At 39.3% G+C, this 16,282-nt stretch overlaps 1 protein-coding gene across 7 annotated transcripts in view; it reads left to right on the top strand.

Annotated features, from left to right (window-relative positions):
* The window catches only part of LOC123519867 (GAS2-like protein 3), a 217,239-nt gene that overhangs the window by 188,336 nt on the left and 12,621 nt on the right, over positions 1-16,282 (top strand). For 2 of the 7 annotated variants that reach the window (XM_045281462.1, XM_045281461.1), the window contains exons 6-16: positions 559-694; positions 5,701-5,805; positions 6,594-6,818; positions 7,819-7,961; positions 8,458-8,657; positions 9,094-9,219; positions 10,066-10,143; positions 10,294-10,431; positions 11,201-11,278; positions 14,774-14,827; positions 15,252-15,338. In XM_045281462.1, coding sequence (XP_045137397.1) covers positions 559-694; positions 5,701-5,805; positions 6,594-6,818; positions 7,819-7,961; positions 8,458-8,657; positions 9,094-9,219; positions 10,066-10,143; positions 10,294-10,431; positions 11,201-11,278; positions 14,774-14,827; positions 15,252-15,338 — 1,370 coding nt within the window. The remainder of the gene's footprint in view (positions 1-558; positions 695-5,700; positions 5,806-6,593; positions 6,819-7,818; positions 7,962-8,457; positions 8,658-9,093; positions 9,220-10,065; positions 10,144-10,293; positions 10,432-11,200; positions 11,279-14,773; positions 14,828-15,251; positions 15,339-16,282) is intronic. The other 5 variants (XM_045281466.1, XM_045281465.1, XM_045281463.1 and 2 more) reach the window with 4 other exon arrangements.

The following is a 16,282-nucleotide window of genomic DNA, read 5'->3' as shown; positions in this document are numbered from 1 at the left end:
CTGAATATGAAACACTCAAACACCTACAAACACGTATGTTTTTGTTTTATATATCAGGAGGCACACTAACGTGCTATATTCATGCATTATCAACGTTCTCTCTTCTCGAAAAACAACAACAATAATAATAATAATAATAATAATAATAATAATAATAATAATAATAATAATAATAATAATAATAACAATAATAATAAACAGATTTTAAACTTATAATAATTCATACTTTGGCTGTATAAAAATATATTCAACTGAAAGAGATCAACAATGTAAGAATATTCAAATAAATCTGTGATGGAAATTTTCAAGCATTTCAGGCCACAAATTGAACAATCACCCTTGGCATCGCATCACAATACGCCATCACTACACACAATTCACACTCAAGGCCAAGCTAACCCCCACAACACTCTATACACCCTTACCTCCATGACTAACCTAAACCTACTGCAACACACTATGCAATACACTACAAATTAACTCAACTACAACACACTGCACCGCCCTGTGTCTCTGTTACAATATGCACCACAGTAACACCCTCTATTTCCATTCCAGTATGTCACAGCGGGGAGCGTGGCGTGGTGCTGTGCCTACTGGAGGTGGGCCGCCTGGCGCAGGGCTGGTGGGGCCTGGAGCCTCCTGGAATCATCAAGTTGGAGCGGGAGATGGACGGTGAGGAGTGGTCTGGCAGGTACGTGACAAGAGACGGGGCGTGGGAGGAGAGGGATGAGTGGGCGAGCGAGCGAAAGAGCGAGTGTGTGAGTACGCTTCAGTGTGTGTGTGTGTGTGTGTGTGTGTGTGTGTGTGTGTGTGTGTGTGTGTGTGTGTGTGTGTGTGTGTGTGTGTGTGTGTGTGTGTGTGTGTGTGTGTGTGTGTGTGTGTGTGTGTGTGTGTGTGTGTGTGTGAGGAAGTACGTAGTAAGAACAACAGAGCAGAAGTGAGAGGAGTGAAAGAGTGTGTGAGTGTGAGGGAAAAGCGAGGGGAAGGGAAGAGAGGAGGAAGACGAGGATAAAGGAGAGGGATGATGCGCGTGACTGAGGAAAGGGTGGGGACGTGAGGAGGAGGAGGAGGAGGAGGAGGAGGAGGATTTCAATGAGAGAGGAGAGCTGAAGGAAGAGTGTAGTGGTATAAAGGGAACTGTTGTGACGTGAGGGACAGGAAGGGAAAGAGAGCCACGGCCAAGAGAGAGGAAACAGCAAATGAAGAAGGAAACAATAGCGACCTACATTGAAGAAAATAAGCAAAGAAATATATATTAAAAAAAGGTCAGACACTATAACAATAAAGAGGGAGAAAAGAAAAAAAACTAGTAATCATTATAAAAAAGGAAAAAATGGGAATGTGATACAAGGTTGGTCACACACACACACACACACACACACACACACACACACACACACACACACACACACACACACACACACACACATCATCATCAGCCTTGTAAGTCAGGCATCCACGCCTCGTCAAGATTTATATCCCTATCCCCAACTACCTCCTCCTCCTCCTCCTCCTCCTCCACTAAGTCTTCTAGGTTGCACAAGGCACAAGGCAAGGTTACTACCCAAGCCACACTCAGTTCTTAAGGAGACTTGGTGGGTGACACACTCGAGTGGTGAAGGGTGTGTGTGTGTGTGTGTGTGTGTGTGTGTGTGTGTGTGTGTGTGTGTGTGTGTGTGTGTGTGTGTGTGTGTGTGTGTGTGTGTGTGTGTGTGTGTGTGTGTGTGTGTGTGTTCAATCAGCCATATACTTCCTAAAGGTGATACACGTACATAAGTAGAGGTAAGCTATTATTATTCATACGTATAGTCCTCAGTTTCCTTACTAACGCAATCATATCAATTCAAGTCCAGCTCGTAATACCCTCACCATATATCGGCACCAATACTGCATGACAAAACGCTAAATTACCTCGCTGATGGGAATAAACCTTTGATCCGTCCCAGTTTGCTGCTCCCCATCATAACACCGTGTGGTCCAAGTTGTCCTTTTCACTCTAAACGAAAGTACAGCACCACCATAATGATCATTCAAAACTTGAGCTTATACTGACTACAAAGTTCTGCTCTTAAGCGGAGGGCTCTTATCTTACAAAAGTAAAGGTAAAAAAAAATGTTTATTAAGTCTTATCCCGCTTTTCCTTCTTCGATCTGTTATTACTTTTGTGACCAGTCTCTACAACAACAACAACAACAACAACAATAATAATAATAATAATAATAATAATAATAATAATAATAATAATAATAATAATAATAATTAATAATGATAATAACAACAAAACAACAACAACAACAACAACAACAATAACAATAACGTTCAAGCACTGACAATTTCCAAACCAAACTCAGAATCACCAGGTTTTTCGAAAGAAAGAAAGAAAGAAAGAAAAAGAAAGAAAGAAAGAAAAAAAGAAAGAAAGAAAGGAAGGAAGGAAGGAAGAAATTACAATTAAACTCGTTAACTTCAATAATTCACAACTAACTATATAACTAACTCCACGTACGAGCGCAGACTTGAGCCAGACCCCACCATCCACTCACAATCCACCATGACTTACTTGTGTAACGTCTTAATATAATCTACGTAGATTAATCAAGATTCTAATGATGTCACGCCTCTTCGCAGAGTAATGTGGAGATGTGAGATTGGTGGTGAAGTAGAGAAAGGGTGGGGAGTGGATGTAGTGGATGTAGTTAAAGGGAAGGGTTCAAGAAAGGTTGGGAACAGGTGGTGAGGGAAGCGAAGCCGAAAGATGAGGGAGAGAGGAGTAGCAGGGTGGCCAAGTTGGAGTGATAGAGGAAGTAAGCAGACAAAGAAACTACAAGGTGGCAAAATAGAAGTCACAAGGAATATGAGCATGGGTGGCAAGTGAAGTAGACAAGATAGAGGTACTAGGAGGTGGGGATACGAGTGGAGAACTGAGAAGAAATAGAGTAAAGAAGGGTGATGCTGGAAGAGGACGGAAAGGAAAAGTGAAGGAGTAGAGAGGAGTGAGGAACTGGGAAGTGGAGATGAAAGGAGTAAAACCGTAGAAGATGGAGTGGAGGAGAGTGAAGGACTATGAGGTAGAGAGAAAAGAGGAGTGACAGGCTAAAAGAGAAGGAGTACTGGTAGACGAGTAAAAAGGAACGAGGGACGAGGAAATAAAAAAGGAGGAATTTACCAATGTGGAGGACAAGTAGGTAGAAAGAAAAAGGGAAAGGAGCGGCAAAAGTGAAGATTAAATATAAGCAAAGTGGGGGAGGGAATGTGGGATGAAATGACAATGAGGATAAATCTGAGAAGAAAAGATTAAAAACGGAGAGAAAGAGAAGGATGAGAGATAGGGGAAGAAATGAGAATACGTAGACAGGTTAGACAGGATGGTGGAGATGAGGTGACAGTTTGGCAGTCTGAGGGGAGAAGCGTGAACTGGGAGAGCATTAATGTCAAAGTGCCTTTCATGATGTCACGGTGAGGGTAAGACTCTGGAAGGGAGCCGAGACACGCACAGCCCCGCCATTAAGTAGGACAGTCAGGAGAGGAGACGAGGGCACAATTACATATATGCTACTACCGGCTCATCCTCAGCAACATTGTGCGCACCTTGCCGTGAGACAGTACCGCCCAGACCCTTGTATCTACACACATAGTAACAACAAACTGTTTTCTTTACAACAAATATCAACGCAACTCTATTATGATGGTGGAATAGATAACAAGCAAATAATAAGAATAGTGACAATCTTGCTTACATAACAAAAAATCTACATAACATTATCATGACGCTCTCAGTGGAATAAATAGTTGTTCACATCGCCTTGTCACACACCCAGGAACACACACCAAAATCAGTAATAATAATAATAATGATAATAATAATAATAATAATAATAATAATAATAATAATAATAATAATAATAATAATAACAACAATATAATACCCAGAACTTTGCTTACAAAACACCAAAGATCAATACAACTTTTACAATGACACTCTCAGTGGAATAGATAGACAAACCCCAGCTGCTCACCACACCACACCCCGAGGAACACAAAAGGAAAGTGGAGAGCCTCGCTTATCTTACCACAAAGATCCACACCACCTTACTATGATGCTCCCAGTGGAATAGATAAACACCCACAACTACTTATCGCACTCCGAGGAACACAAAAGGGTAAAGAGTGGAGAATCTGGTTTACCTAAAGCCAAGGATCAACACAGCCATAGTGTGATGCTCTCAGTGGCATGAATAAGTACTTACGTAATCTAATGCCAACAAGAAGCGTCGCAGATTCCACTCAGAGATCTTGTTATCCAAGGAAATTATGGTTTTAGGTCACCAACTTCAGGTAATGCGTTGGAGTATTTGCGTCACGACACCCTACTGTTTCCTCCACGTGTATTATAAGGTGTTCAAATTGCCTATTACTGCCTGTGGTGTTAAGGTGGCTGGTGGGAAGCTTCATTTATCCATAAGAGAGGTAATAAGCTAAGGCAGGCAGGAATCAAAGAAGAGGTTATGAGAAGCAGACGTAGAGAAAGGAAGAAAATATAACTAAGGCATCTTGAACACTGGTATTTGACTTCGTGCTTCTGAGGAGGTTAATAGCAAGCTTAATTTATCCTTAAAAGACCGAGAAAGGATAAAGTGAGATAGAAGTAAAGGCGGAAAGGAATGTAAACTAGGTAATCCAAACAATGATATTTGATTTTGAGAAACACATGTGGTAATATCGTACAGCATTGCCAAAGAAACAGTCTAGACTTCCCCCTTTTTCCCCCAAAATGGTTGTGTTGATACGACGCCAAAATGGAAATCAATCAATCAATACCATCATCCTCTCCTCGCTTCCCTCCCCATGGGCCCCTTTTTTCACCTTCCGTACACGCAGAAGTCAAATTTATATACTGCCATCCACGTTACGTATAATTTTTCTTCAAAGGAATGACATTTATGGTACATCAACTTTTCTGAAAGGAGCCAAGGCATTTACATAAGTTTGAAATGTTGCGGCAGCCAAACAGACAGATAGACAGATAGACAGTCCTTCAGCTGCCAAATGGGAGAGAAATAACTTCTGTTCAACATGCATAGAGGATGGCTAGCATTCAGTGGAGCATTAACCTAGTTCGTGTGTGCATGAGAGAGAGAGAGAGAGAGAGAGAGAGAGAGAGAGAGAGAGCACTGCACGTGTTAGCTAGTAGTTGCGTCATGCCATAGTGAGGTGGCATGACGAGGCAATGATGGTGTTTGTGGTTGTGCTTGCAAGGACACGTTGAGAGAATGGGAATGAGTATGAGTGTTGTGGTGATGGTGGTGGGGAATGGTGATGTGTGGAGGAGTTGATGAAAGGTGCAAGAGCTGTGGTGATGAGGGTGGTTGTGGTGGTGAGGGTGGCGAAGGTGGTGGGTGCAAGTGTCATGGTGGTGCTGATGGTGATGCTGGTAGTGGTGATGGTGGTGAGCAAGGAAACTTGAGCTTAAAGAAGAACAACCTCTGTAAGAAAAGTGGATGTTAACCAAGCAATAGATGGGAGGATTTATTTGTCACCCAGAAACTAAGCTTCCTTATGCTCAAGTTTCCATGTTGGTGAGGGTACGTGACTCTGGTGGTGGTGGAGATGGGTGGTGAGTGTCATGGTGGTGGTGGCGTGATGCTGTAGTGTCCTTAGTGGTGTTAGTCTAGAGCCCACCACCATCACTGCCGGCAGGTCTGACAGTGGGTACTCAAACACCTCCTCCCCGCGAGGCTCCACCCTGACGCTGCACCCCGCCGCGCCCAGCCCCCCCGCCGCCGACCACACCAAGCTGCCCAGGTAGGTGGTGTTCTTTCTCCCTAACCCACTTCCTCCTCGTGTAAAATGCATGGTTTTCTGTCTAATCCAATAGTACTGTAATAGTTCATGACAATACAGGTACGTTACGTGTGGCTATATTGTTAATTATGGCCACCCTCACATTGTTCTCACTGTTTCTCATATGGAATAAAGAAAAATTAATAAAAGATAAGTATACTGTGATTAACACTATAGTGTGAACTGTTTATCAGAGGAATACAGGTTGGTGCGTGATATCACGCAGACGTGTGTGTGTGTGTGTGTGTGTGCGTGTGTGTGTGTGTTCTTTGAAATTACTCCCGGATTTAAAAGATCATTTTCCAGGCTCCTCTATATTCTACAATGAAAATTTATACTCAGCGTAGTTTGAATTTATACACTCAACTTCACCAAAAGCTACAACAACAAAGACCGAAGTAATTTCAAATTAGTGCACAGGGAGTCCCTCAGAAGTGATTAGTATTTTTCTTTCTCGAAGTAAATTTCTAACATTGTCATGAAAAGCATAATTTTATCATTTTCGTTCTTTCTTTTGCTTTATCATTAACTTGGTCAACCAGCAACGTTCCTTTCACGCAGCAGCAACCAATCACATCCATTATCCAGCAAGTGACAGCTAATAATACGAGTCAGGTCGGGAAGGGAGCTTATCCATCAAATAACTAATAGCATGCATCACACGCAAGAGGAGGAGGACACGCCCACCAGCTATAAATAGAAAGATAGATGCATATATGAACATACTTAATGTTCTCTCTGCCCGCCAGGCCGCTGTCAGCTCCAGGCCATCTACCCCTTGTGCCGCGCCTCGTGCTGCCCAACGCCTCCACACACACCCAGACCGACGGCCCACCCTCCGGCTCCTCCTCCCACACCCCAAGGTCCAGCATCCCTCGGCCAGCCAAACCCACGCCGCCCCCAAAACCTGCCTCTATCAGGAGAGCAGTTTCCAACTTGGCGCGGCGCCCCACCAGCATACCCTGCAAATCAAGGTCAGACAGGCACTCTCGTGATACTAAATGCCCATGGATATTTAAGTTTCGCCCTTCATCATAATGAGTAAAGAAACTTAATAAAAATGTGGAAAACTAGTCAAGACAAATACTCATTGCTCAAGGTTTTTTTTCAGTTACAAAATGAGTGCCAACTATAGTGGTCCTTAAAAGCTAAAGTAGTACAGTCGGCTCCATAGTTGATTAATCAATTTTCCTACCAATATGTCTACCAGAAGTGACAGCTCTCATCTTTTTTCATGGTAGCGATCATTGGCTAGAGCTGTCTCTAAAGTATATCTTATTACGTTGTCTTCCTCTACCCCTCCACATCCCTCTTCCTGTCCGTCCCCTTCTTTCACCCCACAGCTCTCTCTCTCTCTCTCTCTCTCTCTCTCTCTCTCTTCCACATTCAAAACAGTATATAACACATATATACATACGCATACACGTAGGGATAGCATTGAGCTTGGAGCACAGAGAAGAGTGGTGGTGAGAGGACACCATTCCCTTGGGCTTACGGATTAGTTCCTGGAGAGCCAGAGAGATGAAAGATACTCGTACAAATTGTCCTGCAAATCCAATTTTAACAAAGTAATCATAAATAACTGGTTTTAAGTCTTTACTTCCAAGGAACCTCAATGAGAGAGAGAGAGAGAGAGAGAGAGAGAGAGAGAGAGGCTCATGGAGGTGATAGTGGGTGCGAGAAATGTAGCAGGAGTGGAGATTGAGAGCCAGACATGGAGTGTGGCTGAGAAAGCCACACTCCAGATCTGGCTCCCATATATATATATATATATATATATATATATATATATATATATATATATATATATATATATATATATATATTTTAATTTGATTAATTTGGTTAGTTTGGGTTAGTGAAAGGGGACAGAAGACAATCAAAGAATGAGTGCAGAAGGTTGGGAGATGCCATTGTCATCCCGTGGAAGTGTCGAGGCCAATGATGATACACTACTATATTTTGTTGTTGCAGAGGGTGGTCAGGTGCCAAGACAACCCCCACCACCCCAGTAACGACCCCCACACATTCTGCCAAGCCTCGCCTCCCATCGGCAAGAACCCCTCGTTCCTCAGGTCGTTCCACTCCGAACACCACTCCCACCACACCCACTCATTGTGAGTACCCTCATCATGCATATTGCATGTTGCAAATTGACTACCAAAGTTAACTGAGAATTATGGTATTCAATGCATGTATAATTAACCTTCAAATTATAAGCACATGTTTTCCTGTGATAAACAAAATACGTACTGTAAAACATTTTCTATCTTTTTATTATGAATAGCCAGAGCAATGTATTGTCCCTTGTTGCACAAATAATAGCAAAAGAAGATTCATGGGATACCTAACAAAACAGAATATTTCCTGAATAAAACTACAGGAAAACCTTATAAATTGCAATGGTGCCAGTCTAGGTTGACCAAACTGTAAACTAATCAGACATTAGAATTGATCATTATGCTCTGATTGCTGAGGTGACAGGTACATTAAGTAACTCATCCCTCTGTCCCTCCCTCTCATCTTCATAGCACACATTACAGAATTGCTGACATGTATGTAATAATATAGTTCCATTCAAAGAATCCATACACATCAACAACTTCCCCACAGGTCGACGATACATCTCATCCCTGCAGCGCACACCAGCCCCTGCCCCTCCACGGCCTCTGCCTTCCTCCCGCCCTACATCACGACCTTCCTCTAAGCCCCCATCACGATCCCCCTCTATCTGCAGTCGTCTACAGGAGTGCTACAACACCGTCCAATCAGATAGTGTTACTCAAGCCCAGAGAACTGATCTTGATAACAAGGTGAGCATGTTGACTTTTAGGTGAAAGAATCTATTTCTTTGCATCTTTATTGAACAAATTCACTACCATCCTCATACCCCCTGGACTGCTTTTTTCAATTCAAATCACATTGGTAGAACCAATTATGCATAGTGTTTTGGAAATCACAAATGTAAATCTACTAAAGCTCACAACCTGCTAACTTTAATCAACATTCAGACCATTATAATGAATCTCTACTTCTCTCTGGCTCCCATACATTCCATGTTTCAGTTCCATACTGTGTTATCACTCCCACTGCTCCCCTCACAACTTTCTTTGGATAAATCCATTTAGTCTACATTGAAACTGTTCATCATAGTGGTTATGCATTAAATACATATGTAATCTTTCAGTGGTTACTTCTCACACAGATCAGTTCTCTTTACACTAATATATTTTGTCTTTCCATGTACAGGTTCTAGATATTGCTAACCAGACTCAAGATTACTGTGGCTGCAAGGATGAAGATTGCCGGAAGGCTCACATCAAGAGGGTAGCAGATGGCAAGTATGAGATCTGTGGCAAAAACGTCTATGTGAGGGTAAGTGAAATAGGGCAGGGTAAGTACACAGCCCATAACCTAACCATCAGTCGAATGAATGCAAACCCAACACTTTCAATACATTGCTACAGTATTCCTTTCACCATACTGTACTTGGTAATACTTTAGAAATAGACACTGTAACAGAAATTCTCCATATCTGAGCAAAAAGGGACATGCTCTTCAGAGTGCACATCTGTCTTGTAGTGTCTAGTTCGACACATTCACATCTTCTTATTCACATTTATATGACCTGTGCCTAGTAAAATAAACAAGTGTGTACCTTGAGCTCCACACACATTACTAACAAGAATAATTGATTAAGAAAAAGCTTACTAAATGGTACTCTTACTAAATATATAAAACAAAAAGAATGACAAGAGTTACATGTGCTAGCACTAATATACTGACTACCTAATTATTCAATACTCAAATTATATGAAATTATTCAATGACAAAGATAAGATTATTCTGATACTAAAAAAAAGAAAAAAAGAAAAAAAAAATCTGGTACCAGATGTAGTAGTCTAAGACTAAGATTTAAACTGGTTGTTTTCTTCTGTAGTGTTTGTTGTAGTGCATGCATCTAATATTATTTGTGTCATGGTCAAGGAAGCCACACACTATGCACACTCCCTTCCAGTTTCAATCAGCATGCTTCTGTCTAATTTTTGTATTGTGTATTGTATATGTATGATATGCTTGAATGTAATGTACTGTAGTACAAGTATCTATTCCTTGTTGTTCTTTGTATATGCTTCCAAAAATATGATTCATCTCTCTGCTTTTTGTTATCTTTATTGATTTATATGTAATCAAACATTTTTTTTTTTTTTTTCATCCCAGCACAATACATCCTCCAACAAGACTTTAGTCCACAGGAACAGATCACCCAGCTCAGCATTGTCTCCTTGCAAACATAACGTAAAATTCAATTTACATTTTTCTACATGAAAAAATGCTGAAATTTTCTTATTTGATCATTTTGATATAAAATAATTAGTGCAAATGATATCAGTGTTTCTTGGGTTAGGTACATATTAAAGTTTTCACATTTTATGTGGTATTATGCAGATACATTGCCACACTGTGGAGCAGTTCTTAAAGAGGATCAGACTCTATAAGACACCACGCCGGATCTTCCATTGTCCTCGTGTGTGTGACTTGTATGGGGAGAGGTGCTGCCACTCTCCCTCTTTCTGTCGTAAAAATGTACTTGTCATTTTCTGTTTTCTGTGTTTTGACTCACTTGACTCTCATAACATAATTCATCCAAGCATAGGTAATTTTCAGTGAATTACAATAAATGGTTATTCTAAAATGAGTGATAGCACAGCAGTAAACAAAACTTTAAAATATCAAATTAACACATTAGTTACAATTCTGTTTGCATTATTTTGCTTGTAATAGTTTTTAGTTTTCTTTCACATCCTTTATTATGAAAGAATATTTTATCATTTTATCTTAACTCTGTGACATTAAGGCTGTTTTTACAGAAATATATCACATATATCAAATTCATTTCCTGTTTAACTTGGCTCCAGTTGCAAGGAATAAATCTTTTAACATTTCTGAAGAAAAATCTTAATAAAGCAATAAAAAAGTTAAAACTAAATAAGATGATTAACACACTTTATGAAATATTAAAAGATCACCAATTGTAAAACTCATAACTACACACTTACACATATTTAAACTTTGAATAGATAATGAAGATCGAAGTGCATACTGCCTTAATTCATAGTAATTTTATTTTTCATTATTATTATCAATCAAAATCATTTGAGCATAATTCAGATTCTTAACTTTCCCAATTAAAGGGAAAAATATGAAAATATTTACTAATGGACTGGACATTATCAAAACTTGCTGAACACAATTCCTTGCACCTAGAGCAACAGCACTAAGGTCTGCATAGTGCCCTAGCTAGGTGTACAGGTGTTTGGCTCACACTATCCCTGACCCTGCTCTGTGTTGCTAGCCCTCCAGCAAGCCATCTGTGAAGCTCCAGATTCCCACCTCCAGCTCCAGAAAGAGCCACACCTCACCTCACTCAGATGTAACCTTTTCTTTGGATTTTCTTCTGTTTATTGATTTTATTTATTCTTTAACATTTCATTTTTTCAATATTTTTTTTCATATACAGTAAAACCCCATGAAATATAACAAAATGGAAGATCAGTAAATAAAAAAGAAGAGCTACTTAATGTATATATAACTTTATTTGCAAGATAAGTTATTTGATTTGATACAGAAATTTGATTTGACTTAATACAGAAATGTGGTCTGAATATATACTCATGAAAGAATTAATAAACTGACACCTTTATGACAAGTCATATGCAAGGCTTTTGTATTTTATGAACAACATAACATTAAACCATCTTGCTCCAATACATTCAGGTTTGATAAAACATGAGGTTTTACTGTACAAATTAAAAAACAATGTGTTATTTCAAAGAATTTTTGGATTTACACAATTGCAGGATTTCATACAAAAAATCTTACAAGTTTGCCCATGATTACAAATGCATATAGAGGATTTGTGGTTTTTTTTTTTTTTTTTTTTTTTTTAGGTGGGGGAAGGAGGATGAAAGCTATCAGAGAAAGCTCTTGTACAGTAAACCCCACATAAATTACACCAATTTGGAGAGAAGACCAATCTGAGTTATCCAAGTGATATTTCTTTTTTCCTTTCCTCACATTGCACATCTGCTACCACTCACAGTTGAAATGGTCTGTGTAATGTATTACATACATAAATACTACACTCATGGCATGTGTGCACGTGTGTGTGTGTATACACACACACACACACACACACACACACACACACACACACACACACACACACACACACACACACATTGGGTGTGTCTCCCTTCACGTGTAGCCCCTGTTCACCTAGCAGTGAGTAGGTACGGGATGTAAATCGAGGAGTTGTGACCTTGTTGTCCCGGTGTGTGGTGTGTGCCTGGTCTCAAACCTATCCGAAGATCGGAAACAATGAGCTCTGAGCTCGTTCCGTAGGGTAACGTCTGGCTGTCTCGTCAGAGACTGCAGCAGATCAAACAGTGAATTACACACACACACACACACACACACACACACACACACACACACACACACACACACACACACACACACACACACACACACACACACACACACAGATTGGAATATGCAGGAGTTGTGTGGACCCCCCATAAAAAGAAACACATAAGGAAGCTGGAGAGACTACAAAAAATGGCTACAAGAATGGTTCCAGAATTTGAAGGGATGACATATGAGGAGAGATTAAAGGCTATGGATCTACCAACCCTTGAACAGAGAAGGGAGAGAGGAGATCTGATACAAGTTTATAAATTGATCAACAGAATGGACCAAGTGGATAATGAGAAACTGATCCTGAGAGAAGAATATGACATTCGAAGCACAAGATTGCATAGTAAAAAGCTGAGGAAGGGAATATGTCTAAGAGATATTAAAAAATATAGTTTCCTGCAAAGATGTGTTGAGACGTGGAACAGCTTGAGTGAAGAAGTGGTGTCAGCAACGAGTGTACATAGTTTTAACGAAAAATTGGATAAGTGTAGATATGGAGATGGGGCCACACAAGCGTAAAGCCCAGGCCCTGTAAAACTACAACTAGGTAAATACAAACACACACACACACACACACACACACACACACACACACACACACACACACACACACACACACACACACACACACACACACACACACACACACATGGCAGAACTACAAAGGCAATAGTAAGGGCTACACAGTAAGCAAAAGCTGAGGGAGACACTGCTATGCACTTGCCAAGCAAGCTGGTTAAGAGCTGATCTTGGTGCTGTAGTGCCATGGCACATGCACCAATTTTGTGTCTTGAACAACTCAGACACCTTAAATGAGATTAAATGAGAAGAAATATTTTATACAGGTTTATTTAAACCAGTATATAAGCCAAGGGGATTTAAATTACTCAATCAAATGACAAACAATGTCTACCAGTGCACTTGAGATAGAATGTAAAAAAATGAGGAAAGCTACAAGAGTCCATTAGGCATACACATGGCAGACCCTGTATGAACATACCTACCTATCCCCGTCCATATATCCATCTAATCTTTTAAAGCTCCCAATGACTTAACACAAACAACCTAATTACCAAGTGCCTTCCATTCATCAACAACTCTAGTAGAGAACCACTTCCTTCCCATCTCTCTCTTAAACCAAAACCTCTCAAGCTTGAACCCACTATTTCTGGTTCTATCCTGGCTATAAATCCTCAGAACCTTGTACATAACCCTTTGTTATAACTCCTATACCACTTAAAGACTTCTATCAAGTCTCATACATCTCTCTAAGAAGTGCAATTTTAACAGTATTCTCACTTCATAAGGAATATCCCTCATTCCCTGTATTTTTTTAGTCATTCTCCTTTGCAATGACTCTAATACCTATATCCTTCCTATAATATGAAGACAATAAGAGCACAGCATAATCTAGATGTGGTTTGACCATCGATAAAATATAACTTTAATATTACTTTGAGAGTTCTGCTTTTAACACTCCTGAAAATTAATCCTAGTAGGCTACTCTATTTGCCTTATTTCTAGCCTCTATGCATTGTTTTCTTGCATCAAGGTCAGAGCTAACAATATCTCCTAAATCTTTCTCATATCCTGAACCTACCAGGGCTTTGTTGTTTATTGTTTACTTATTGTGAGGATTTCCTCAACCTATGCTTAGTACTTTGCATTAGTTAATGCTAAACTGCATTTGCCATCGCTCTATTTTACATTGATTGCTGCTACCTAGCAGCCCATCAACATGAAACTGATATCCAGCTTAAGAAGGGTTTACTGTACTAAGAAACTTACAATATAAATAATATTGTAGCTAAGGATATTTCTTTGTTCTGGTTCCTAAGGGAAACAAAAAAAAAAAAGGCACATCTTTTGTAACTAAGGCACTGTGAAAGGCTTAGGATAAAGATGGACATTTGTGGAGACTGCAAGGTGATAGGAAGATAGAGACATGGATTCTGGGAATGTGTCCAACACTTGATACTGGGAGTGAAATTGGTGCAAAACTTGTAAGAAATGTGCAAGAATGTCACAATTGGAGAATTTAAGGATCAGTGTATTCATAATTGACAGAACATGAATAGCACAGAACCCACAGACCCTCTGTATGCCAAAGAAGTTCCTGCAACCTTAATACAATTGTTCAGCAGAGAATTATTTTGATTCAACCAAGTATTTCCTGAGAGTACAGCTCAATACATACAATACTTTGAGACCTATGTGTGCACAGAACCCATCTGCAGTTGTGCAAATCCTAATTGTGACCTAGTGAATTAAGATCTGATAAATCATAATTCAGACAAATCAAAGCACAGTTTTTACTGGCTAGTCATGGAAGTATTTTTTTTTTTCTTTGTTGTCTTATCTTGAAATTCTTATAACTGCAACAATCTGATAAAGTTTTTTTACATTAGGTTTCTAGAATAGCAGTTGATGTATTTTGTTTTCTAAACAGAACTGCCGAATCCCAGTTGCACCTGCAATGGTCACCACTTCCCTAGAGCCCTATGTAAACACCACTAGTTTTGTTTGGTTTTATTTTTAGTTTCTTTTCTCTTTAATGTAAATCTTTGAAATCAATTTTATTTCTCATTCCTGTGGTGGCATGAAAGGTACCTTTGATGTTACTGTCAGTAGTTACCAGCATGCTAATCTGTCACACTGTATGTCATAGATGTGTGCATGTAATACTGCATCAAAGTAACACAATAATACCTCTCTATCTTAATATCTGATATTTGTATATGAACCATCAGTATTTTGCTATCCTTATCACACAAGTTACAAGTATGGTTTATAATAAAGATTGGATGTAAAATATCACAAAAGAAATCCAGTCCAGGTACTAAATGTACAAAAGTAACATAAAAGTTTTACACTTGAATATACCACACTGTTCACTTTGTTAATTCTTCCTTTCTGTTCCTCTGTAGCTGCTGAAAGGGAAACACGTCATGGTAAGAGTCGGGGGCGGCTGGGACACCCTCGAACACTACCTTCTTCGCCATGACCCTAAACAGGCAAGTTAGGTTTACTCATGCATCAGTCCATCATCCTTTTAGTGTAGAACTAGTTTTAAAGCTATATTGTTATTGTTATCATCATTATCATCTTCATCATCATCATCATCAACATTGATCATCTTTATCATCATCATCATCAGTTTCAAAGGCCATTTCCACATTCTTATAGGTCAGCCCATGCCACCAAATGGAAGCTTACCATTAAATATATGTTGATTTTTCTCTCACCAGTACAGCACATAAAAAATGAAGAAAATTTAACTTTAATGCCAACTTGCCAAGGGTTATATACGATACAGTTTTGTGAAGTTGATGAACTGTTTGGAGTATGCTCGTTTTTACAATTCCAGTTCATAACAACTTTGAAGCATGTTTTCATATAGTATCAGGAATACATAAGATGCTTTGTGAAGATCAGAAAAAAAAACTTCTGCACTGTGAGGTTGGCTAATGTGTAGGAAAAGTAATACAGGCTGAGTAATCATTTCTCATTTTGTTAAAATTTGCTCAATAAACATATGTAATACTTTTATTTGGGCATTATGCATTACTACTACTGTCATAGATTGTAGGTTTTCACGTCTCCATATTTTTTTTTATTTCTATACAACAGGTTCATAATTTTGATTTGTTAAAATTTAAGATAATATATCCAGATTCAATAGAGATTATTCTATCAAAGGTTTGAGGTGGCATATGTCCTGTCACCTTTTGCAAATAAAATCTTCACAAAGTATCAGACAGGGATACTATTTTGGTCTAAGTGGATGTTTCAGATCCCACCTAATTGACAAAAATGTGCTTAGATATCAAATGTAGATAATGAAGGTAATTATAACAGAAAATTTAGGGACAAAAATTATTAAAATTTAGAGACTGGTAGTGAAATTAGTTGTCATCATGACAGATACCACACCCACTCCACCTTTTGTGACATTGAT

The sequence above is a fragment of the Portunus trituberculatus genome, chromosome 46 (assembly GCF_017591435.1).
Source record: "Portunus trituberculatus isolate SZX2019 chromosome 46, ASM1759143v1, whole genome shotgun sequence".
Classification (NCBI taxonomy): Eukaryota; Metazoa; Arthropoda; class Malacostraca; order Decapoda; family Portunidae; genus Portunus; species Portunus trituberculatus.
The sequence above is the reverse complement of the archived record's forward strand: the minus strand, read 5'-3'. Positions and strand labels throughout refer to the sequence as shown.